We start from the raw sequence: 27349 nt of genomic DNA on the forward strand, positions 1-27349 counted from the left end.
AACAGTGAAAAGATAAGTGCAGAATACATAAAATTGAAAAAGACCGAAAAAATGAAATTCCATTGTGTGTGTGTCTGTGTGTGTATTTTTGTGAGGGAGAAATGAACAGAAAAATAGATGGTAGATAGAAAAATAGATGGACAGAAGCGCAGATAGAGAGAGAGAGAGATGTCCCCATCGCAGGTAAATTGTTTTGCTGTAACAGAATCAAAGAGATCGGCGTGGGCAGGAACGCCGGCATGGACATCGTCGACCTCACTACACACATCGATGCTGTGAAACTCCATGGACAAAGTGGAGCGAACTGCCCGCTTGCATGAGCAGAATATGTTGATTGCAGAGAGTCAATGTGTGGTAGGGTAGGACAAGAGGAACTCTGTCACTATTGCTCCACTGTCTTCATAAATGCTACCCGACCTGCTGAGTTCCTTCAGTATTTGTGTGTGTTGCTTTGGGTTTACAGCATCTGCTGAAATCCACGTGTTTAGCATATTGAGATGAACATTTTTTTCAGGTATGTCGCATCCGGAATCCAGCATCAGGCTGGATTCGAACTCAGGACCTCTCGCCTCGAAGTCCAGCGCTGATGCCAATGCGCCAGCGACTGTAGTGGCAGCAGAAATGAAAATATTTTTTGAAAATTTCAGATGGATGGAGACGCACGGAGAAGTGAATCCATAAAACCATCAGATATACGAGCAGAAGTAAGCTATTCGTCCCAACGGGTCTGCTCCGCCAATGAATCATGGGCTGATCTAATTATTCCAGACATCTGAACTCCCCTGCTTTCACCCCATACCCGTTGATGACCTGCCTAATCAAGAACCTATCTATCTCGGTCTTAAATACACCAAATAACTTGGCCTCCACGGATGCTCGTAGCAACAAATTACACAGATTTACCACCCTCTGATTACAGTGATTTCCCCACATCTGAGTTCTAAATGGACGTTCTTCAAGTCCGAGGTCGTGCCATCTTGTCCTAGAATCCCCTACCATGGGAAATTAACTTTGCCATATCTAATCTGTTCTGGCCTTTTAACATTCAATATGCGATGTCCCTCATTCTCCTGAACTCCATGGAATACAGCCCAAGAGATGTCAGAAGATCTTCATACGGTAAACCTTTCATTCCTGGAATCATTCTCTGAATCTTCTCTAAACCCTCTCCAATATCAGTATATCATTTCTAAAATAAGGATCCCAAAACTGCACACAATACTCTGCCAATTTCCCACTATTTTTTCCTCTATTATTTCCCTCGATCGTTCAATTGCCCTCTATTTTCCTAAGTTCCATGTACCTATCTAAGAGTCTCTTAAAAGAACCTATTGTATCCGCCTCTACCACCGTCGCTGGCAGTGCATTCCACACACATTGTTCAATAAACGTAGTCCTGACATCTCCTCCGTATCTACTCCCAAGCAGATTAAACTTTTGCCCCTTCGTGTCCACCGTTTCAGTCTTTGGGAAAAGCCTCTGGATATTCTCACAACCATTGCTTCTCCTCGTCTTATACACCTGCATGAATTTCCCGCATGATTTTCTTCAGGATGAATAAGACAATAAACACACTATGGTTTCGAAATTCTCCAGGGCTCCGAACTGAGGTGGTTAAACTCCTTCTTCCCTGCTCTTTTCAACTTTTTGAGTCATTTTCACTCATTTCAAAGGACTGTGCCACAGACAGCTGAGTTGCTGCAATGCACCTCTAAAGTCTGACAGCAGACTAGCGAGTGAATCTTCGATGGAGCAGAGTCAGAAACCAAAGAGTTGCCCGCCTGAGTCAGGGCTTTGGGGCTCCTGAAAGGGATGGGGTCTGGAGTTTACGAGGAGGAGGAAGAGGAATCAGACCAGTAGAATCTGGCTACAAATGAATGATCAGCAACATTTGGAAACTGTTTGATCGAAAAAAAGTGGTTAATTTCTGCAAAATACTGGTAGAAATCAGCAGATCAGGCAGCAAATGAGGAGAGGAACAAATAGACAACGTTTAGTCCGAGCCCGTTCAGCATGCCTAGACTATGCACTCCTCTGCTTAGTTGCCACCTGAACTGCAGTTTTGTGTGTATGTGTCTATATTTCTAGCAACAGCATAACCTCTTGTGTTTAATATCTGCATTTGTAACAAGGTTCTACTTTGGCATTAGAAACGCGGAACGTTTGCTGATTTTAAGAGCATTGTTTCTTAGAAGCTGCTTCCTGCGTTAAAAGAACTGCTGAGTTTTCTACACAAAAACAAAACTGAGATCTGGATATGGAACCGGTGCTTGCAGAGACTTTTAATGGCACCGTGATTACCCTGAAAGCTCTGCTGAACAATTCTCACTGTCGCTGATGCACCGACCGAATGCGCAGGCGTCAGGGTTGCGGATGTCCTGAATATCGCGCATGCGCGCAGTACACAAAAGGCCTTGGGAGGATCGATGAAAAGGTAAGTGTTTCGCCGGGTTGGCATTTGCACTACCGACTGAGGGGCTATTTCTGTGAACTCAGCACATCATGACCCACAATCACGGGATTGTCCTGCTCTCTTCTCTCTCTCACAGCCCCGTGTTCCGTACACGAGCCCCGGGGGGTGGGGGGGGGGGGCTTCCGGCTGCTGAGGGAATGGATCTCTCAGACAGACCTGAGCTCCAGCTATCTAAATGCGAGGATTGGGAACTCGGAGAAAGGGAACAAAATCGTTTCCATCAGCTGTTGAGAAAATCACCTTTGTTCTACCTCCAATCACAAACAAGAGAAAATCTGCAGATGCTGGAAATGCAAGAAGCGCACACAAAATGCTGGAGGAACTCAGCATTAGTACTAATTTCCATAGATGCTGCCTGGCCTGCTGAGTTCCTCCAGCATTTTGTGTGTGTTGCTTGTTCTACCTCCACTTGTTCTGGACTTTTCTGCCAGTAAGGACATGTTTTGATCCATTCTCTCTGGGTACATAATGATATCAAACACCTTGTTCCTGGGCATCAAGTAGCTTTCACATCACAGATGTGCCAGACTCTAGTGAGACAGACTACTGCCCTTCCCTTATCATATTCATTGGCATTACCATCAGGAGTTAACCACCGTCAGTCATTGGGGGGGAGTTCAGGGGAAATATTTATGTACCATATTGAAAGTGGTGTTACCTGTGTGTAGAAAATTTGCTGGAGAATTTGCAGGTAGGAATAAGCAGAGTGATATTGGGAAATCTGACTCTTTAAAGTGTAATTTAGCAAGCAAATCACATACGGACAATGTGCAAAAGCTCTGGTGAGAAAATCCTTCATTACCCGTTATAAGCCTGGTACATAGGTTGTGTGAGAGTGCAGATGAACTGGACTGAACCAAAAGGAGATCAAAGTTCCTATAAACAGTGATTTGCTAGCTGTTAAAATGAATTCCTCTCTATAGAAAATTCACTGTGCACATGTTGTCACTGGGTAAAATATGGACATTACATGATTTATGTGCACACTGGTCATTACAAATTAGAGGGGACATTGGTGGGAAGGTGGGGAGACCTCCAGTGTCCCTGATGCCCTCACCTACAAGATGTGCATCCAGCTGCAGCTTGTAACCCTGCACTTCAAGGAGTTGAAACTTCAAATGGATGAATTCCAGATCATCCAGGATTTGGAGGGGATGATAGATATGACATGAACAGAGGTGAGTTACACCCAAGGTGCAGCACACAGGAAAGTAAGTGAGAGTCAGGAAGGGAATAGAGGTGAAATAGCTATTGCAGAGTACTCTTGTGGAAATCAAACACAACAGCAGGTGGACCACTTCAGAAACGGTTGGTCTGTACTACCTGGCAGAGGAAAGTCAAAGGGCTGATAGGGGATTTGTTAGTTAGGGGAACGGTACAAGAGGGGACTAATATCCTTGTGGTAAGGCTTGCTAGGCTAGTGTGTGTGTGGGGGGGGGGGGTTGTGATGGGGTTAAAATAAGTTGTAGGGGGAATGGGAACCAAATGACAGAACAGATAGTGGAGAGGGTGATTTGAATTGAATTCCCTTTATTACATACATCTTTCATTAGATGAGGAGTAGAAATCTTTATGTTACGTCTGTCTAAATGCGCAATGTGTAATTTATAATAAATAGCTTGTACTTAGAACTGTCAATGTAACATCGAAATCAATTAATCAGTCTGATGGCCTGGTAGAAGATGAAGTCACGGAGCCTGTTGGTCCTTTTGCTGTGTTACCGTTGCCTGGATGGTAACAGCAGGAACAATTTGACGTTGTAGTTAGTTGACTCCCCAATATCCTTTAGTCCCATTTTATACAGCAGTCTCTGTAAATATCCTGAATAGTGGGAAGTTCACATCTACAGATGGGCTGTGCTATCCGCACCACTCTCTGCAGGTTCCTGCGATTAAGGGAAGTACAGTTCCCATACCAGGCATTGATGCGGTCAGTCAGGATACTCTCAATTGTGTCCCTGCAGAATGTTCTGAGGATTTGGGGCTGCATCCCAAAATTCTTCGACCGTCTCAGGTGAAAGAATTGCTGTTGTGCTTTTTTTCACATCACAGCGGTATTTACAGACCATGTGATACTTTTGGTAATGTTTCTGCCAAGGAACTTAAAGCTGTTCACCCTCTCAACCCCAGATCCATTGATATCTTGATATCAATATGGGTTAGCCTGTCTCCAATCCTCCTGGCATCCACAATCAGCTCCTTTGTCTTTCTGACAATAAGGGAGATGTTATTTTCTTGACACCAGTCAGATGTTGTTCAGACTTCAGCCAGAGTCAGCAATCAAGTGGCTGAGCATGGTGCGATGAATGTGCTGAGCTGTGTATATCACAATGCAAGAAGCATCGTAGGAAAGCCAGATGAGCTCAGGGCAGGGAATTATGATATTGTAGCCATTACTGGGACTTGCTTACACCCAACAGTCTGAGAGATTTAGAGGAACAAACTTGTAGAGAGATGACAGACCATGCCAAGAAACAAAGCTTGATGCAGTAAGTGATTTTAACTTTACATATATTGACTGGGACTCCCATACTGTAAAAGGACCAGATGGGATAGAGTTTGTCAAATGTGTCCTTAATCAGTACGTAGAATTCCCGGTGTAGAAGTGTGCAATAAACCGTTAAGAAGTGATCCAGGGTGACCGAAATTAGTGATCATAATCCATGAAATTCAAAGTAAAGGTGGAAAAAGAGAGGTCTGGACCACGGGTTGAGATTCTGAATTGGAAAAAGGTCAATTTTGATTGTATCAGAAGGGATTTGACAAGTGTGGTTTGGGACAGAATGTTTTCTGGCAAAGGAGTACTTGGTAAGTGGGAGGCCTTCAGAAGTGAAATTTTGAGGGTGTAGAGTTTGTATGTGACTGCCAAAATAGAAGTTGAAAGGTAACTGGTTCAGAGAACCTTGGTTTTCAGGAGATACTGAGGCCCTGGATATTCTGGTCCTCTAAAAGCCACAGACTTTTGGGTGCTACCAAGACTCATTAATGACAACCATATCATAATCCCATGCCCTGAGCTCATCTGGCTTTTTTTTTATTAGTCATCTTCTATTGGTTTCTAAAAACTTCCAAATAGATTTTCTTCTATATTTTGCCCTCTCTTTAGCTTTTATGTTGGCTTTGGCTTCTCAGTTTAGCTACGGTTTTGTCCTCCTACCTGTCTAATGCTTCCATTTCATTGGGATGTATGGATCACTCAGCTCCCGAATTGCTCCCAGAAACTCCAGTCTTTGCGGCTCTGTTGTCACTCCTACCTTTCCCTTCCAAACAAGTTTGGCCAGCTTCTCTGACAATACACAATAGACAATAGGTGCAGAAGTAGACCTTTCGGCCCTTCGAGCCTGCACCGCCATTTTGAGATCATGGCTGATCAATTCCTATCAATACCAGGTTCCTGCCTTGTCCCCATATCCCTTGATACCCCTATCCATAAGATACCTATCTAGCTCCTTCTTGAAAGCATCCATAGAATTGGCTTCCACTACCTTCCGAGGCAGTGCATTCCAGACCCCCACAACTCTCTGGGAGAAGTTTTTCCTTTACTCTGTCCTAAATGACCTACCCCTTATTCTCAAACCGTGCCCTCTGGTACTGGACTCTCCCAGCATCTGGAACATATTTCCTGCCTCTATCTTGTCCAATCCCTTAATAATCTTATATGTTTCGATCAGATCCCCTCTCAATCTCCTTAATTCCAGCATGTACAAGCCCAGTCTCTCTAACCTCTCTGTGTAAGACAGTCCAGACATCCCAGTAATTAACCTCGTGAATCTACGCTGCACTTCCTCTACAGCCAGGATGTCCTTCCTTAACCCTGGAGACCAAAACTGTACACAATACTCCAGGTGTGGACTCACCAGGGCTCTGTACAAATGCAAGAGGATTTCCTTGCTCTTGTACTCAATTCCCTTTGTAATAAAGGCCAACATTCCATTAGCCTTCTTCACTGCCTGCTGCACTTGCTCATTCACCTTCAGTGACTGATGAAGAAGGACTCCGAGATCTCTTTGTATTACTTCCTTACCCAACTCTATACCATTCAGATAATAATCTGCCTTCCTGTTCTTACTCCCAAAGTGGATAACCTCACACTTATTCACATTAAACACCATCTGCCAAGTATCTGCCCACTCACCCAGCCTATCCAAGTCACCCTGAATTCTCCTAACATCCTCATCACATGTCACACTGCCACCCAGCTCAGTATCATCAGCAAATTTGCTGATCTTATTCTCTATGCCTTCATCCAAATTGTTAACGTAAATGGTAAACAGCTGAGGTCCCAATACCGAGCCCTGTGGCACCCCACTAGTCACCACCTGCCATTCCGAGAAACACCCATTCACCGCTACCCTTTGCTTTCTATCTGCCAACCAGTTTTCTATCCATGTCAATGCCTTCCCCCCGATGCCCTGAGCTTTGATTTTACCCACTAATCTTCTATGTGGGACCTTATCAAATGCCTTCTGCAAATCGAGGTACACTACATCCACTGGATCTCCCCCGTGTAACTTCCTGGTTACATCCTCGAAAAACTCCAACAGATTAGTCAAGCATGATTTACCCTTAGTAAATCCATGCTGGCTCGGCCCAATTCTATCACTGCTATCTAGATATGCCACTATTTCATCCTTAATATTGGACTCTAGCATCTTTCCCACCACCGATGTCAGGCTGACAGGTCGATAGTTCTCTGTTTTCTCCCTCCCTCCTTTCTTAAAAAGTGGGATAACATTAGCCATTCTCCAATCTTCAGGAACTGATCCTGAATCTAAGGAACATTGGAAAATGATTACCAATGCATCCGCAATTTCCAGGGCCACCTCCTTTAGTACCCTAGGGTGCAGACCATCTGGACCTGGGGATTTGTCAGCCTTCAGTCCCATCAGTCTTCTCATCACCGTTTCCTTCCGAATGTCAATCTGTTTCATTTCCTCTGTTACCCTATGTCCTTGGCCCATCCATACATCTGGGAGATTGCTTGTGTCTTCCTTAGTGAAAACAGATCTAAAGTACTCATTAAATTCTTGTGCCATTTCTCTGTTTCCCATAACAATTTCACCCAATTCATTCTTCAAGGGCCCAACATTGTTCTTAACTATCTTCTTTCTCTTCACATACTTAAAAAAGCTTTTGCTATCTTCCTTTATATTCCTGGCTAGCTTGCGTTCGTACCTCATTTTTTCTCCCCGTATTGTCTTTTTAGTTAAGTTCTTTTGTTCCTTAAAAACTTCCCAATCATCTGTCCTCCCACTCACCTTAGCTCCGTCATATTTCCTTTTTTTTAATGCTATGCAGTCTCTGACTTCCTTTGTCAACCACTGAGGCCCCTTTCCCCCCTTTGAATCCTTCCTTCTCTGGGGGATGAACTGATTTTTCACCTTGTGCATTATTCCCAAGAATACCTGCCATTGCTGTTCCACTGTCTCTTCTGCTAGGCTATCCGTCCAGTCAACTTTGGCCAGCTCCTCCCTCATGGCTCCATCGTTTCCCCTGTTCATCTGCAACACTGACACCTCCGAGCTGCCCTTATCGTTCTCAAATTACAGATAAAAGCTTATCATATTGTGATCACTACCTCCTAATGGCTCCTTTACTGTGTTTACTCCTTTGCTTATCAAATCTTGTTCATTACATAACACTAAATCCAGAATAGTATTGTCCTTGGTCAGCTCTCGTACAAGTTGTTCCAAGAATGCATCCAGTAGGCACTCTACAAACTCCCTATCCTGAGGTCCAGCACCAACCTGATTCTCCCAGTTCACCTGCATGTTGAAATCCTCCATAACTACTGCAACGTTACCTTTGCCACATGCCAATGTTAACTCCCTATTCAACTTGCACCCAATATGCATGCTACTGTTTGGTGGCCTGTAGACAACACCCGTTTGGGTCCTTTTGCCCTTACTGTTCCTCAGTTCTATCAACACAGACTCTACTTCTCCTGACCCTATGTCCCCCCTTGAAAAGGACTGAATCACATTCCTCACCAACAGGGCCACCCCACCCCCTCTACCCACATTTCTGTCCCTACGATAGCATAGAAACATGGAGAAGTTTAGTATGGAAACAGGCTATTTGTCCCATCTAGTCAATGCTGAAAAAACATTTAAGCTGTCTAATGCAACTACCTGCACTGGGACCAACACCCTCCATAACCCTACCATCTAGGCTTCCCTCCAAACTTCTTTTAAATGGTGAAACCGAGCTCATATTCACCTCTTGTGCTGACATCTCATTCCACAGTCTCACAACCATTTCAGTAAAGAGTTTTTCCACATGTTTCTGTTAAATTTTCACCTTTCCCACTTACCCATGATCCTCTGGTTGTCATCGCACCCAACCTCAGTGGAAAAAGCTGCTTGCATTTACCCTAACTATACCCTCGTAATTTTGTATACTTCCAACAAATCCTCAAAACAATGTATACTTTCCTTATAATTAGATTATATTCAGATCCTTTTTTTTTAAATGTATAAGATGATGAAGGGCATTGATGATGTGGATATCCAGAGTTTTATTCCCAAGGCTGAAATGGCTAATGCGAGGGACCATAGTTTTAAGGTGTTTTGAAATAGATTCCGAGGGGATGTCAGAGGTAAGCTTTTTACACAGAGAGTGGTGGGTGTGTGGAATGCACTGAGTACCGGCTATTTGTGTGAGAGTGTTTCAGTGACTGTGGGGCCAGGAATCCATGCAACTCAGTGGGAACAGGGAATGGAGACAGTCAAACTGAACCAGGTCACAGATTGTAAATGGCAGAAATGCCCCGTTCTTATAGAGGAAGGAAGAGGATCAGGGAATTTGAGGGTCATTCCAGATACCAGCTCTGTGCCCAGTTAGAAGATGATTTCTGTCTCCAGCTTGGGTTGAACTTCATTGTAACAGTTTAATGCCAGATGACACCTTGATAACCCAAGTGTTCTCACTACAATGATGCCCTTCACCCATTGATGGATTTGTAAATTTTTTTACAGGTTAAAAATGACAAGGAACTTGTCTACGGGAATCTCGAACACAACACACCAGTTTTGTTGTCTCTGTACAGATATTTAAGAAGTGGAGCAAGGGATTCACTCGATCATCTTTCCTGCTCAGACTGTGGGGAGGGATTTGCTCAATCATCTGACTGACTGTCATGCCCATCATCTTACACGGGGGGAACTCATTCATCAGCTCAGACTGTGGGAATGGAGTCACTTGGTCATCACAACTGAAGGTGCATCAGCAAGTTCACACTCGGACAAGTCCATTCACCTGTTCTGTGTGTGAGAAGGGATTCAGACAGTTTTCCCACCTGTGGACGCACCAGTCAGTTCACACTGGGCAGAGGCTGGTCATCTGCTGAAGTTATAGGGAAGAATTCACTTGGTCATCTGACCTAATGGCTCACCAGCGAATTCACACCAGGGAGCGGCCATTCACCTGCTCAGACTGTGGGAAGGGATTCACTAAAGCATCTAAACTTAAGGTACATCAGCGAGTTCACACTGGAGAGAGGCCGTTTACCTGCTCAGACTGTGGGAAGGGATTCACTTGCTCATCTCAACTGAAGGTACATCAGAGAGTTCACACTGGAGAGAGGCCGTTCACCTGCTCAGACTGTGGGAAGAAATTCAGTTGCTCATCTCAACTGAAGGTGCATCAACGAGTCCACACTGGGGAGAGACCATTCACCTGCTCAGACTGCGGGAAGGGATTCACTCTGTCATCTAAACTGAAGGTACATCAGAGACTTCACACTGGAGAGAGGCCGTTCACCTGCTCAAACTGTGGGATGGGATTCACTTGCTCAACTAATCTGAAGGTACACCAGTCTGTTCACACGAGAGAGAGACCGTTTACCTGCTCAGATTGTGGGAAGGGATTCACTCAGTCATCTAAACTGAAGATACATCAGAGAGTTCACACTGGAGAGAGGCCATTCACCTGCTCAGACTGTGGGAAGGGATTCGCTCGGTCATCTCAAGTGAAGGTACATCAGAGAGTTCACACTGGAGAAAGGCCATTCACTTGCTCAGAGTGTGGGAAGGGATTCACACAGTCATCCACCTTAATTGCTCACCAGCGAGTTCACAACAGGGAGTGGCTGTTCACCTGCTCGGACTGTGGGAAGGGATTCACTTCATCATCTCAACTGAAGGTACATCAGCGAGTTCACACTGGGGAGAGGCCATTCACCTGCTCAGAGTGTGGGAAAGGATTCAGTCAGTCATCCAACCTACAAGCACACAAGTCAGTTCACACAGGGGAGAGGCCATTCACCTGCTCAGTGTGTGGGAAGGGATTCACTCGGTCATATAAACTGAAGGTACATCAGCGAGTTCACACTGGAGAGAGGCCGTTCACCTGCTCTGACTGTGGGAAGGGATTCATTCAGTCATCCACCCTAATAGAACACCAACGAGTTCACACTGGGGAGAGACCATTCACCTGCACGGACTGTGGGAAGGGATTCACTTCGTCATCTCAACTGAAGGAACATCATCGAGTTCACACTGGGGAGAAGCCATTCACCTGCTCAGAGTGTGGGAAAGGATTCACTCAGTCATCCCACCTGCAAGCGCACCGGTCAGTTCACACTGGGGAGAGACCGTACACCTGCTTAGACTGTGGGAAGGGATTCGCTTCGTCATCTCAACTACAGAGACACCAGCGAGTTCACACTGGGTAGAGTCCTTTCTCCTGCTGTGAATGTGGAAAGGGATTCACTCAGTCATGTAACCATATGTAACTCTCACTTCGCCTAGCAGCTTAATATAGGGGGTGTTCGCCCCCACCCCCAGCATGGCCAGACTTAAGAAATCTTGTTTGGGTGGATGCTGCGTGATGTGTCCCCTGTTACAGATCAGTACCCCGAAATAACAAACAATACACAATATGTTATTAAAGGACTGGGCTCTATAATTCTTACTTTCACTATAGGGTTAGTAAAGAAAAAATAAGGGCCCATTTTCTCCATTTGTGTTTTCTCATCTGTCCCGGCAAGTGACTGTGAAAATCTCTATTCCAGACTCAATGAAAGAACATTTCTCTCATTGGATAGCACCGCACTCCAAAACCCTGTTATCTCTGCTACAGAGAAACCATTACCTCAGCAGTGAAACATTACAGAGAGGCCATTACATTAGCAGTGAAACATTGCAGCATGTTACACTTGTGACACACTACCGGGTTCACACTGGGTAGAAAGTTTCAATAAGCTGCATGCTGGATATTTGTCCATCACCGTTGCTGAATGCAATTTCGAGAGTGACTGTCAGTGCTGAACTCTGCAATTATTGCTGCTGCTCACCACACCCAGTTCTGCACCCTGGTCACTGGGCATGGTAGGAGTTCCTTCTGCTGCATATTCACCTTTAATGGGACTGGATCTGTGACAAATAAATCAGTTCTATTTTAAACTCTCTGGTATTTAGTGAATTTATAACACACCTAGTGTACAGTAGAGAGTTAACTCATGCCGGCTGGACCCTGCCAGTGATACTGTTTGCAACAGTCCTTTTAAATCCTCCCCTGTTGTTCATCTCTCACTCTCCATTCACTCCATTCTCATCTCCCTCACTCTCCACTCACTCTGTGGGTGAAGAGGTTTCCCTTGAATTTTCTGCAGACTGAAGAAGTCGAGCTGACTGCAGTTCTGTCTGAGATGTTCTTCGCCCCTCAGATCTCTGGGCTGAGGAAGAATGGCATTGGTTGTTAACCTCCCTATTCAGGGCTCATTTCCACATTATGGGTCATTTTCTCTGCTTCTAAAGGGTTGTTAGAAAACACCACTGTCCTCTAAACACTGAAAGCAGAATGGGAAACCATTAGTTTGATGTTCAACGGAGCAGGGTCAGAAACCAGAGGCGGGTCCACACAGGGCATTGTTTGAGGTTCTGAACGATGGTCGGGGTAAGAACGTATGATGAGGAGAAGGGAATCAGCAACAGGGTGTGGCAACGAATGACAGATTAGTAACATTTGGAAGATGACAGAGAAGATAATTCAGTTATCTGACTGATGACACAAACAATTCCTGTTGTGAGGTGCTGCACTGGCCGAGGAACGTGTGTGTGTTGGGAATGGTTTTGTCTATTGAGGGAGTTGTTCCTGCTTGTTTATCCTGTAATATTATATACGGATGGTTATTATAGATTGTCCTATCTGATATTATGTATTGATTATCATATAATTTGTAAGATTTTGACTCTAAAGGTGGATCAGGCTTGAACTTACGGTGCCTCGATGAAGTGATGGAGGGCATTCATGCGTTTGTATTTTGAAGCAAGGTTTTGGTGAATCATATTTGCCACTGATTGTACCTTTGTAAGTAATCAGATTGAGTTAAACTGCTGTAGGGTCCTGAAATGTGTTGGATTGTGTCTGATTTCTCTTGGCATTTTCTACACAGACAGACAGACAGACATATTTTATTGATCCCGAGGGAAATCGGGTTTCGTTACAGTCACACCAACCAAGAATAGTGTAGAAATTGGTGCCTTATTGTTTGTATTTCATGTACTTTCGATTTTTCTTTCCTTTTGTTGACCACATTGATGTGTATTTCTGCAAGGGACCCCTTGTCAAGTGATTTTTGACAGGTCGTGACCATTGCATCTGTTATCTCTTCAGCAGCCTCTCTCAGGTGATACGAATCCCTCGGTTTCGTTTGCTGTGGACTGTCACTTTAAGAAAGTTCCTGAGTGAGGCGGGACTAACAGTGACGTCAGCCGGCAGCTTTCTCAGCTCGGAGAGAGAGCGAGATAGAGATTTAGAGAGAGCGATATATATAGATAGATATCACACACACACACACACACACACACACACACACACACACACACACACACACACACACACACACACACACACACACACACACACACACACACACACACACACACACACACACACACACAGTCGGAACGAGGGAGACAGAACAGCCACTCTCGTAGTCTAAGACTTTTATTCTGGGCAAGGTTTGCTCCAGAATGTGTGTCTGTCACTTCGTATAATCCAAAGGAGTAGATTTAGGAATGTAATGTGGGACCACTTGAAGTTAACCCTTACCTGGATATGTTATGTGGTACTCACTTGAAGACGACATTCGTCTGATATATCGAACTGGATTTTGAATCGATTCAACGGACAAGATCTTGGACGACGGTTTGCGTTTACCTGTGGAATTCGACATAATTGCCTTCTCTCTACAATTACCCTGGACTACAAGTATCTCTCTCTGATCATTTATTCCTCCGATTACTGAACTTTCCTACGTTACCATCTCCAGACTCTAAGCCTTGATCCCCCAGGCTCGATAGTTTAGGAGTTATATTTACCCATGTTTATACGCGTAACACTGTTAACGTTTGTTTAATTTGTTTAACTTAAAATATTATAAGTAGTTACTAATAAAGATAATGGTTTTAACATCAAAACCGGACTCCGGTGTGAACTGTATTGCTGCTGGTTTGTTTCTAAAACGTTACATAGGACTCTGGGATATGCTCCATCTAGTTCAGGTGACTTATCCACTTAAAGAACCTGAGTTTGCCTCGCACGTTTTCCTTTGTAATAACAATGACATTCACTCCTGCTCCCTGACTCTCACGGATCTCTGGCACACTGCTGTGTCTTCCACAGAGAAGACAGATGCAAAGTACCTATCAAGTTCATCTACCATCTCTTCCCCATTTCTACCTCATGAGCATCATTTTCCAGAGGTCCGAAATAAACTATCGCCTCCCTTTCGCATTGTTATAATGGTGCATATTATTGTCTAGTTTGCTCTGATATTTCACCTTTCCCCTTCATATAGCTTTTTGCAGTTGCCTGTTGTTGGATTTTCAAAGCTACCCAATTATCTAACTTCCTACTCACTATTGCTACCTGAAGTCCATAACTTCCTTTGTCAGCCACGGTAGCCTTGCCCCGCCATTTGTGAACTACTACTGTGGGACATTATGACCTATTCTATACATTATGAACTATTCCCAGAAACGTCAGCCACTTCTGCTTTGACGTCATCCCCACCAGTATCCTTCTCAAATCCACCTGGGGAATCACCTCTCTCATGCCTCTGTAATTCCCTTCATTCCATTGTGATACTATGCATGTGACCTATTGTGGTGAACTAGATATACCTGTCTGACTGCTCCTGTGGCTCCTCCCATAGACCGCTGTATAAAGGCGACGGTGGGCTGCTGCTCTCCCTCATTTTCCCCAGGATGTAGTGTTGTTTATTCTTCCAGTCAATAAAGGCGATATCTCGTTTCCTAAGTCTCAGCGTGAGTTATTGATGGTGCATCACCTATGCTTCTCCCTCCCAGATTGCAGTAGGAATTCAATCAGTATGGTCACTGCCTTCTGATGGTTCCTTTACATTAACCTCCCTAATAAGAGCTGAGATATTGCACAACACCCAATCTAAGATAGCAGTTCCACGAGTAGGCTCAACAATCAGTTGCTCTAAAAATCCATTTCGTAAGCATTCAATACATTCCCTCTGTTGTGATCTCACACCAATCTGACTTTCCCAATTCTCCTGCAGATTGAAGCCACCCACTGTTTTTACAAAGGAGAGAACGTGTTTTGGAAGCTGAAAAGCCTGAAAGTGAACACACCAGGGTGCGGAAAGAGGTAGCTGAAGAGATTATGAAGGCATTATAGTCATAGAATACTACAGCACAGAAAAATCTTGTCTGTGCTAAAGCATTAATCTGCCGAATTCAAACAACTTCCACCTGGACCATAGCCCTCCATATACTTCTCATCCATGGACATAGGCAAACTTCTCTTAAAGGTTGAAATCGTCCCTGCCACTTGCTCTGGCAGCTCGTTGCACACTCTCCAACGACTCTGAATGAAGAAGCTCCCCCTAAGTTTTCTCTTAAAGTAATGAGTAATGATCTATCACGAATCACTAGATTTTGGAACGGTTCTGGCAAACTGGAAAGTTGCAAACCACACTCCACTCTTTAAGAAGTGAGAGAGGGCAGAAGAAAATTATAGGACAGTTAGTCTGACCTCAGTGGTCAGGAATATGTTGGAGTGTATTAAGGGTGTGTGTTTTTGGGTACTGTAATTGGGGACGCATAATGAAGTAGGCCAAAGTCAGCAGGATACCTTTAAAGGAAATTGTGTCTGACAAATCACTTGCAATACTTTGAGGAAGCAACAGGCAAGATAGATAAAGCAGAAGCAGTGGATGTATTTTGCTTGGATTTTCAGATGATGAGTTCATGAATCACTTGCTTCTGGCATGGTCCCGGAGGACAGGAAGATTGCAAATGACAATCGACTATTTGAGAAGGGAGGAAGGCAAAGGAAAGCAAATCATAGTCCAGTTAGCCTCACCTCATGCTGGGGAAGTGTTTGAGTCTATTATTAGAGATGAGGTTTTGGGGTACTAGGAGACTAATGATAAAATAAGTCAAAGCCAGCATAGCTTCTGTACAGGGAAATCTTGCCTGACAAATCTGTTAGAGTTCTTCGAGGAAGTCATAAGCATGATGGACAACCGAGAGGCAGTGGATATCATTTACTTGGGTTTTCAGAAGGCATCTGATAAGGTGTCACACATGAGACTGTTTAACAGGATAAAAATCAGTAGATATACTGGCATGGATGGGAGGAATGGCTAACAGCCAAGAGGGAGCGAATGGGAATTAAAGGAGACTTTTCTGGTTGGCTAGCAGTGACTAGTGGTCTTCATGGGGCAGTAGTCTGTCCGCTGCTTTTCAAATTATTTGTCAATGATTTGGATAATGGAATTGCTGGCTTTGTGTCAAGGTATGCGGATGATTCAAAGATAGATGGAGGCGCTATTAGTGCTGGGGAAGCAATGCGACTGCAGCAGGACAGACAAATTTGAAGAATGGGCAAAAACTGAGAGAGGGGGAGTAGTGAAGGAAGAAACTTCTTGGGATATAATGACAAACAGACAGACATACTTTATTGATCCTGAGGGAAATTTGGTTTTGTTACAGTCGCACCAACCAAGAATAGTGTAGAAATATAGCAATATAAAATCATAAATATTTAAATAATAATAAGTAAATTATGCCAAGTGGAAATTAGTCCAACACCAGCCTATTGGCTCAGGGTGTCTGACACTCCGAGGGAGGTGTTGTAAAGTTTGATAGGCACAGGTAGGAATGACTTCCTATGAAACTCAGTGTTGCATCTCGGTGGAATGAGTCTCTGGCTGAATGTACTCCTGTGCCTAATCAGTACATTATGGAGTGGATGGGAGACATTGTCCAAGATGGCATGCAACTTGGACAGCATCCTCTTTTCAGACAGCACTATCAGAGAGTCCAGTTCCATCCCCACAACATAACTGGCTTTACGAATGAGTTTGTTAATTTTGTTGGTGTCTGCTACCCTCAGCCTGCTGCCCCAGCACACAACAGCAAACAGGATAGCACTGGCCACTACAGACTCGTAGAACATCCTCGGCATCGTTCGGCAGATGTTAAAGGACCTCAGTCTCCTCATGATATAGAGACGGCTCTGACCCTTCTTGTAGACAGCCTCAGTGTTCTTTGACCAGTCCAGTTTATTTTCAATTCATATCCCCAGGTATTTGTAATCCTCCACCATGTCCACACTGACCCCTTGAATGGAAACAGGGGTCACCGGTGCCTTAGCTCTCCTCAGGTCCACCACCAGCTCCTTAGTCTTTTTCACTTTAAGCTGTACATGATTCTGTTCACACCATGTGACAAAGTTTCCCACCGTAGCCCTGTACTCAGCCTCATCTGCGGTGCTGATGCATCCAGCTATGGCAGAGTCATCAGAAAACTTCTGAAAATTTCCTTAACGATTCTCGAAAGATCATTGCTAATGCATTCATATCTCTTCAGCCATCTCTGGTTGGAGTACCACCTGGTCCAGGTGACCTATTTACCTTCAGACCATCTGTTTCCCAAGAACCATCTCCCAGGTAACATAACTTTAAACATTCTGACCACTAACATTTGGGACTTCCATATTCCTGCAAGTGTCTTCGACAGATAAGAGTGATGCACAATTCTTATTCAGTTCATCTGCCATCACCTTCCACCCCCACCCCATTACTACCTCTCCAGCATCATTTTTCAGAGGTTTGATATCCACTTCAGCCTCTCGTTTACACTATTACCTGAAGAAAAAATTGTTATCCCCTTTAATATTGCTGCCTAGCTCATCGATGTATTCCATCTTTTCCTTCTTAATTATTTTAGTTGCATTCTGTTTGTTCTTAAAAGCTTCCCAATCATGTAGCTTCCTAGTAATTTTTGCTCTAAGCCATCTCCTTGGTTTTTATGTTGTCTTTGGTTTCTCTTATCAGCCACAGTTTTGTCACCTTACCTTTAGAATACTACTTCCTCTTTGTGATGTGTATATCCTTGCCTTCCGAATTGCTTCCAGAAATTCCAGCCATTGCTGCTCTGTTTTCAACCTTGCCTGTGTTCTTTTCAAATCAATTTTGACCAATTTTTCTCTCATGCCTCTCTAATTCTCTGTATTCCACATCTGACTTTAGCTTCTCCTTCTCTAATGTCGGGGAAATTTGATCACATTAAGATCCCTTGCCCCTGAGGGTTCTTTGAACCTGAGTAACCTAATTAATTCCAGTTCATTACAACACCCAATCCAGAATAGCTGATCCCCAAGTGGCCTCAAACACGAGCTGCTCCAAAAAGCATCTCATAGGCATTCTAGGAGTACTTCCTCTTGAGACCAACACCATCCTAATTTTCCGAATCACCTACATGACAATCCCCCATAACATTGCCCTTTTGACACGCATTTTCTATCTCCCATTCTGATTTGTGGACCACATACTTACTACTGTTTGGAGGTCTCTATACAATTCCCATCAGGGATTTTTTTTTTACATTTGCAGTTTCTTAATTCTACCCACAGATTCTACAACTCCCAACACTATGCCATCTCTTTCTAATGATTTTATTGAATATTTTAACAACAGGGCCACACAACCCCATGGCCAGCTTGTTCCTGGCTTGTTCTTTCAAGAAACATGTAAGTATCTGGGAAACAAGAGGACCTGAAGATGCTAGAAATCTAGAGTAATACACACAATGTGCTGGAGGGGCTCAGCATGTCAGGCAGCATCTAATGATGGGAATCAAATTTTTGGGCCAAGACCCCTTATCAGGACTCTTGATACCCACGTATCTGGAATATCAAGAAGCAAAGAAAATAGGAAGTAGTGCAAAATAGGAAAACCTTTGAAAAATTTAGTTCAAGGCTTTAAAAAAACCTGTCAGAGCTCAATAGTTAACAAACACAACAAAGGCAATAAACACTTCCATCAACACTGACATTGAATTATTTTTTAATAAAAATATCTTGGTCCCATTTCAATCAGTAGAATTTACAAAGATAAATAAGAACTTTAGAAAACTTTAGAAAAGACTATTTACACCCAAACCCACTTAGATTAACACCAGCTTGGACAGAACGAGGAAGAGATATAACACACATGATAAAAAATCACACAACAGTCAGATAAAACTAAGTATATATTTTCATCAAAAATGAACAGGATTCAGCCCTCCATGTGTGTATATGCAATCGTGATAAGCAATACAGACCAGAAAACTTAAATGAAAGACCAACTCAGAAAAATGAATTACCACTATGGAAGAAAGCATTAACCATTGGAATGAGTATGACCCTCCATGGGAGACATCCCAACAATCTGAGCAGATCAGATGTTGACAAAGAAGCATCGAGCACTCCACTGAGAGTTCGAGACTTCTTCCCACAAACAGAGGGGTTCCTTGCAGAAATACAGGACAAGGTCGTCAACAAAATGAAAAAAAAAATCAAAAATACATGAAATACAAATAAAAAACAAAGCAGTAAGTGCAGAAAATGCCAAGAGAAACCAGACACAATCCAACACATTCCAGGATTCTGCAGTAGTTGAACTCAATCTGATCACTTGTGCAGGTACAATGTTCTAAATATCATTCACCAACATCTTGCTTTAAAATACAAACTCATCAATGACCTCCATCACTTCATCAAGGCACCATAAATTCAAGCCTGATCCAGTTTTAGAGTTAAAATCTAACATTATATGATAATCAATACATTATGTCAGATAGGACAATTCATAATAATTATCTGGATATAATATTACAGGATAAATAAGCAGGAACAACTCGCTCAATAGATAAAACCATTCCCAACACACAAATGTTCCTTGACCAGTGAAGCACCTCACCACAGCTATTGTTTGTATTATCAGACAACCAAAAGATTTTCTCTGCCAATCAGCTTCCAAATGTTGCTACTGTGTCATTTGTTGCCATGTCCTGCTGAATCCCTTCTCCTGATCATACATTCTTACACCAACCATCATCCAGAGCCCCAAACTCTGCCCTGCGCAGACCTGCCTCTGGCTTCTGACCCTGCTTCGTTTCCCATGGACAGTGGTGTTATCTTAAGAAGCAGGGAAAATTGCACATAATGTGGAAATGAGCCCTGAATAAGGAGATTAACTACGAATGGCATTCTTCCTCAGTCCAGAAATTAGAGGGCCAAGGGACATGTCAGACAGAACTGCAGTCAGCTCGACTTCTTCAGTCTGCAGAAAATTCAAGGGAAACCTCTTCACCCACAGAGTGGTGACTGTTTGGAACCCATCACAACAGGGAGAGCGAGAGGGGAACATCAGGGGAGGATTTAAAAGGACTGTCGTGGAACAGAATCCCTGGCAGTGTCCAGCCGGACGGAGTTGACTCACACTAGGTGTGTTATAAATTCACCAAGTACTGGAGACAGAGTTTAAAATAAACTGATTTATTTGTCTCAGATCCAGAACATTAAATTCCAGTCCCATTAAAAGTGAATGTGCAGCAGAAGAAACTCCTCCCATGCCCAGTGACCAGGGTGCAGAACTGGGTGTGGTGAGCAGCAGCAATAATTGCAGAGTTCAGCACCAACAGTCACTCTTGAAATTGCATTCAGCAACGGTGACGGACAAATATCCAGCATGCAGCTCATTGAAACTTTCTTCCCAGTGTGAACCCGGTAGTGTGTCACAAGTGTAACATGCTGTAAGGTTTCACTACTGCTACAGTTACATTACTGCTAATGTAATGGCCTCTATGTAATTTTTCACTGCTGAGGTAAAGGTTTCTATGTAGCAGCATTGTTTAGGTTACAACTAGAGATAAAAGGGTTTGGAGTGCAAGGCTATCCAATGACAGCAATGTTCTTTCTTGTGAGTCTGAAAGAGAGATTTTCGTGGTCTTTTGATTTATTTCACTAACTATATAGTCAAAGTAAGAATTATAAAGCTCAATTGTTTAATCACTATTGTGTACCATTTGTTATTTCGGGGTACTGATTTGTAACAGGGGTCATCACATAGCACCCACCCAAACAAGATTCCTTATATTTGGCTGGGCAAGGGGTCTATCACCCCGTATATAAATCTGCTAGCCAAAGCAAGAGTTACATGAGGTTTAATAACTGAGTAAATTGCTTCCCACATTCACAGCAGGTGAACGGCCTCTCACCAGTGTGAACTCAATGATGCACATTTGGTTGATTTGATTGAAAGAATCTCTTCTGAAAGTCTGAGCTGGTGATCGGCATCTACCCAGTGTGAAATTGCTGGTGTCTCCGTAGTTAAGATGACCGACTGAATCCTTTCCCACAGTCTCAGCATATGAATGGCCTCTCCCCAGTATGAACTCGCTGATGTACCTTCAGCTTAGATGAACAAGTGAATCCCTTTCCACAGTCTGAGCAGGTGAATGGCCTTTCTCCAGTGTGAACTCGCTGATGTAACTTCAGTTTAGATGAGCAAGTGAATCCCTTCCCACAGTCCAAGCAGGTGAATGGCCTCTCCCCAGTGTGAACTGACTGGTGTGCCTTTAGTGTGTATGACTGAGTGAATCCCTTCCCACAGTTTGAGCAGGTGAAAGGCCTCTCCCCAGTGTGAACTGACTGGTGCCTCAGTAGCTGCGATGACAAAGTGAATCCCTTCCCACAGTCTGAGCAGGTGAACGGCCTCTCCCCAGTGTGAACTCTCTGATGTACCTTCAATTGGGATGAGCAAGTGAATCCCTTCCCACAGTCTGAGCAGGTGAATGGCCTCTCTCCAGTGTGAACTCGCTGATGTACCATCAGTTTAAATGAGCAAGTGAATCCTTTCCCACAGACTGAGCAATTGAACGGCTGCTCCCCAGTGTGAACTCTCTGATGTACCTTCAGTTGGGATGAGCAAGTGAATCCTTTCCCACAGTCCAAGCAGGTGAATGGTCTCTCCCCGGTGTGAACTCGTTGATGTACCTTCAGTTGGGATGAGCAAGTGAATCCTTTCCCACAGTCCAAGCAGGTGAAAGGCCACTCCCCGGTGTGAACTCGTTGATGTACCAGAAGTTCGGATGACCGAGTGAATCCCTTCCCACAATCTGAGCAGGTGAATGGCCTCTCCCCAGTGTGAACTCGCTGGTGTACCAGTAGTTCGGATGACCGAGTGAATCCTTTCCCACAGACGGAGCAGGTGAACGGCCTTTCTCCAGTGTGAGCTCTCTGATGTACCTTCAGTTGGGATGAGCAAGTGTATCCCTTCCCACAGTCCGAGCAGGTGAATGGCCTCTCCCCAGTGTGAACTCGCTGATGTACCTTCAGTTTAGATGACTGAGTGAATCCCTTCCCACAGTCTGAGCAGGTGAACGGCCACTCCCCAGTGTGAACTCGCTGGTGTACCTTCAGTTGGGATGAGCAAGTGAATGTCTTCCCACAGTCCAAGCAGGTGAACGGCCTCTCCCCAGTGTGAACTCGCTGATGTACCATCAGTTTAGATGAACAAGTGAATCCCTTCCAACAGACTGAGCAGGTGAATGGCCGCTCCCCAGTGTGAACTCTCTGATGCACCTTCAGTTGAGATGATTCATTGAATCCCTTCCCACAGTCCGAGCAGGTGAACGGCCTCTCGCCAGTGTGAACTCGCTGATGTACCTTCAGTTTAGATGACCGAATGAATCCCTTCCCACATTCTGAGCAGGTGTACGGCCTCTCTCCAGTGTGAACTCGCTGGTGAGCCATTAGTCAGATGACTGAGTCAATCCTTCCCCACAAATTCAGCAGATGACCAGCCTGTGTGCAGTGTGAACTGACTGGTGTGTCCACAGGTGGGATGACCGACTGAGTCCCTTCTCACACACAGAATAGCTGAATAGCTTTGCCCAGTGTGAATTCGCTGATGTACCTTAAATTGAGATGACCAAGTGTATCCCTCCACACTGTCTGAGCAGATGAACGGGTTCCCCCTGTGTAAAATGACTGGTATGTCAGTCGGTCAGATGATGGAGTATATCGCTCCACATATTCTGAGTAGGAAGGATGATCGATTGAATCCCTTGCTCCACTTCTTAAATATCTGGACAGAGGCATCAAAACTGGTGTGTCGTGTTCAAGATTCCTGCAGATTCCTGCATTCCTTTTCATTTTTAACCTGTAAAAAGATTTATAAAATCCATCAATGGGTGTAGGACAACATTTCAGATAAAATCACTTGATTTGCTAAGGTGTGATCTGGCATCACACTGTTACAGTGAGTTTCAACCCAGGTTGGAGTGAGAAGTCATCTTCTAACTTGGCACAATGCTGGTATCTCTGATGCTCTTCCTGTCTCTGTAAGAATGGGGCATTTCTGCCATCTCCAGTATGTGACCTGGCTCAGTTTGTCTCTGTCCATTGGTATTCCCTGTTCCCACTGAGCTGCATGGGTGCCTGGCCCCACAGTAACTGAAACACTCTGGGAATAATACTCTGGCTATCCACATGATCAATGCCCCTCAACAGCTTATACACCTAAAAAAACTCTAAACATAAACAAGGAAATTATACATTGTTTTGAGGTTTTGTTGGAAGTATACAAAATTATGAGGGTATGAGGGTAAATGCAAACAGGTTTTCCACTGAGGTTGGGTGGGATGAGAACCAGAGGATCATGGGTAAGAGGGAAGGTGAAAATTTAATGGAAACCTTTGGAAAAGATCTTTACTGAAATGGTCATGAGAGAGTGGTATGAGATGCCAGCATGTGGTGAAAATGAGCTCAGTTTCACCATTTAAAAGAAGTTTGGATGGGAGCCTGGATGGTAGGGGTATGGAGGGTGATGGTCCCGGTGCAGGTAGTTGCATCAGGCAGCTTAAATCTTTTTTCAGCATTGGCACAATGGGCCAAATAGCCTGTTTCCAAACTGAACTTCTCCATGATTCTATGACAGAGAAGCTGGCCAAACTTGTTTGGAAGAGAAAAGTTAGGACTGACAATGGATCAGCAACGGCTGGAGTTTCTGGGAGCAATGCAGGAACTGAGTGATCGATACATCTCAAAGAAGTGGAAGCATTGGAAATGCAGGATGACACAACAGTGGCTAAAATAAGAAGCCAAAGCCAACATAAAAGCCAACGAGAGGGCAAACAAAAGAGTAAAAACTATTGGGAAGCTTTTAGAAACCAATAGAAGACGACTAAAAAATAAGTCAAATGAACTCAGGGCATGAAATTATGATATTATAGTCATCAATGAGTCTTGGTAGCACCCAACAGTCTGAGGCATTTAGAGGAACACAATATCTCTTGGAAACCAATGTTGCCTGTACCAATTACACTTCAACATTTATTTCAACAAGCACATACACACTCTACATTCCCAAAACTTCACCTGAACAACTGCCACTTACCAAGTACTCCTTTGCCAGAAAACAGCCTGTCCCAAACCACACTTGTCAGATCCTTTCTGATACCATCAAAATTGACCTTTCTCCAACTTAGAATCTCAACCCATGATCCAGACCTCTCTTTTTCCATATTTACTTTTAACCTCATGGCCTTATGATCACCAGAGACAAAGTGTTCTCATACACTAATTTCTGTCACTAGCCCTGGATCATTTCCTAATAGCTTTTTGCATACTTCTATGTCTGGAATTCTATGTGCTGATTAAGGGCATATTTGATAAACTCTACCCCATTTAGTCCTTTTACATTATGGAAGTCTCAGTCAATATTTGGAAAGTTAAAATGACTTACTGAATCAACCTTTGTTTCTTGGCATAGTCGGTGATTTCACTACAAATTTGTTCCTCTCAATCCCTCAGACTGTTGGGTGCAACCAAGTCCCAGTAATGGCTACAATACCATAATTCCCTGTCCTGAGCTCATCAGGCTTTCCTATGATAATTCTTGCATTGTGAGATACACAGCTCAGGTCAGTCTTCACACCATGCTCAACCTCTTGATTGATGACTTTGTCTGAGGTCTGAACAACATCTGTCCGGTGTCAAAACAAACTCTCTGGGACAGCTTCTTCCACCAGTCTACCAGACTTTAATTCAATGATGAAAGAATTGTATTTCTGTGTAATATTGACTGTGCTGTTGTACATACAATTCATTGTAAATTACTATAAATTGGACATTGCACATTTAGATGGAGATGCAACATAAAGATTTGTACTCCTCATGTATATGAAGGATATAAGTAAGAAAATCAATTCAATTCACCCTCTCCAGTATCTGTTCTGGCATTCTGGCCCATACCCCTTTAAACTTTAGTTTAACCCCTAACCCCCCCCCCCCCCCCACACCCCACTAGCAGTAGCAAGCCTCACCCCTAGGCTATTAGTCCCCTTCTAGTTCTGTGTTCCCCTCACTAACAAATCGTGTATCATCACTTTGACATTCCACTGCCAGCTAATTCCCTCCAACACTTTCTAAAGTGGTCCATCTATTGTTGTGGGGGATGGCCACAAAAGTACTCTACGATGGCTATTTAACATCGTTCCCCTTCCTGACTTTCACCCAGTTTCCTGTGTCCTGCAACCTGGGTGTAACACCTCTCTTCATGTCATACCTATCACCCCCTCTGAATCCCAGATGATCTGGAATTCATCCATTTCCAGTTCCAACTCCTTAAAGTGCAGGTTTACAAGCTGCAGCTGGGTGCACATCTCGTAGGTGAGGGTGTCAGGGACACTGGAGGTCACTTCACCTTCCCACCAGTCCCTTCTGATTTGTGAAGACCAATGTGTGCAAAAATCTTATGCTGTGCAATTTTGACCCAGTGACAGCAGCATGTGCACACTGAATTTTATATAGAGAGATATTCATTTTAACAATGTCAATAAGAACTTCTATCTCCTGTGGGTTTGATCGAGTTCATCTGCACTCTCACACAACCTATGTAGCAGGCCTATAGTGGATAATTAAGGATTTTCTCGTCAGAGCATTTGGACACCATCCATATGGGATTTGCTTGCAAAGCAACGCTTTAAACAGTCAAATTTCCAAATATCACTCCACTTCTTCCCACATGCAAAATTTTCCAGCAACTTTTGCATCACTACAATACATGCAGGTAACACCAGTTTTTGTATTGTACATAAATATTCCCTCTGAACCTTCCCCCAGGTGATAGATGGTGGTGAATTCATTGATGGCAATGCCAATGAATGTGAAGGGAAGGGCAATAGTCTGTCTCACTGGAGTCTGGCACATTTGTGATGTGAAAGCTACATGATGCCCAGGGCAAAGGTGTTTGATATCATTATGTACCAAGAGGAAATGGGACAAAACATGTTCTCACAGGTAGAAAAGTCCAGAGCAAGAGGAAATAGAACAAGCAACACACACAAAATGCTGGAGGAACTCAGCAGGCCAGGCTAAATCTATGTAAAAGAGTACTAATGCTGAGTTCCTCTGGCATTTTGTGATTTCCAGCATCTGCAGATTTTCTCTTGTTTTTGATTATATAGGCATCCGCTAGTCTCATGAGACCATGGATTTCTGCCTTGGAAGGTTTCCAGGGTGCAGGCCTGGGCAGGGTTGTATGGGAGACCAGCAGCTGCCCATGCTGCAAGTCTCCCCTCTCCACGCCCCCGATGTTGTCCAAGGCAAGGGCATTAGGACCCATATAGCTTGGCACCGGTGTCGTCGCAGAGCAATGTGTTGTTAAGTGCATTGCTCAAGGACACAACGCGTTGCCTCAGCTGAGGCTCGAACTAGTGACCTTCAGATCACTTGGCCACGCGCCAAGTGGATAAGTGTTTGTAATTGCAGGTAGAACAAAGGTGATTTTCTCAGCTGGTGATGGAAACGATTTTGTTCCCTTTCTCCGAGTTCCCAATCCTTGCATTCAGATAGCTGGAGCTCAGCTCTGTCTGAGAGATCCATCGGCTCCCACTCCCTCATCAGACGGAAGTTCCCCGGGGCTGGTGTACGGGTCGTGGGGCTGGAGAGATGGAAGAGGGCAGGACTGTCCCGGGATTGCGGGGTGTAATGTTCGGAACTCAGAGCAATTGTCCCGAGGTCGGAGTTTAAGATTATATCACGAAGAATCGCTCTTACCTGCTTCCGACATTTTCCGAGGCTTTTTGTGCACTGCGCGCATGCGTGATATCCGGAGACCGCTGCAGCCCTGACGCCTGCGCATTTGATCGGTGCTTCACGGGTTATCACGCTGCAGTTAACAGTTTCTGCATGTACTGGTTCAATGTCCATACCTCAGTTTTTTTCTGTGTGTATAGAAAACTCAGCAGCTGTTTTAATGCAGAAAGCGGCTCCCATAAGAAGATAATCAATATCAACGTGTATCTAATGGCAAAGTAAAATCCTCTTACAAATGCAGAAATGCAGACAAGACATTCTGCAGTTGCTGGAAATACAGAGACACACACACACACAATGCTGGAGGAGCTCTGCAGTTCAGGCAGCAACTAAGCAGAGGAGGACACAGACTCGGCATGCTGAAGTGAGTCGGCCTAAACGTTGTCCATTTATTCCTCTCCACATTTGCTGCCTGATCTGTTGATTTCCACCAGTATTTTGCAGAAATTAACCACGTTTTTTCGGT

At 44.0% G+C, this 27349-nt stretch overlaps 1 protein-coding gene and 1 pseudogene across 1 annotated transcript; one reads left to right on the forward strand and one right to left on the reverse strand.

Moving 5' to 3' along the window:
- The window catches only part of LOC140724410 (uncharacterized), a 45145-nt pseudogene extending 33939 nt beyond the window's left edge, over window positions 1–11206 (forward strand).
- A 9752-nt stretch (window positions 11207–20958) lies between these two features.
- LOC140724405 (uncharacterized) lies at window positions 20959–26900 on the reverse strand. The gene is made up of 2 exons (XM_073038853.1): window positions 26845–26900; window positions 20959–22945 (listed from the first exon to the last, which is right to left on the reverse strand). Exon 2 carries the CDS (start codon window positions 22534–22536, stop codon window positions 21145–21147), a length of 1392 nt encoding a protein of 463 aa, XP_072894954.1. The 5' UTR covers window positions 22537–22945; window positions 26845–26900; the 3' UTR covers window positions 20959–21144.
- Between the last annotated feature and the right edge of the window lie 449 nt (window positions 26901–27349).

The sequence above is a fragment of the Hemitrygon akajei genome, unplaced genomic scaffold (genome assembly GCF_048418815.1).
Source record: "Hemitrygon akajei unplaced genomic scaffold, sHemAka1.3 Scf000207, whole genome shotgun sequence".
In the NCBI taxonomy this organism is placed as follows: Eukaryota; Metazoa; Chordata; class Chondrichthyes; order Myliobatiformes; family Dasyatidae; genus Hemitrygon; species Hemitrygon akajei.

Coding starts and splice junctions, on each gene's coding strand:
- LOC140724405 (XM_073038853.1), bottom strand. CDS start 22,536: ATGGCTCACCAGCGAGTTCACACTGGAGAGAGGCCGTACACCTGCTCA.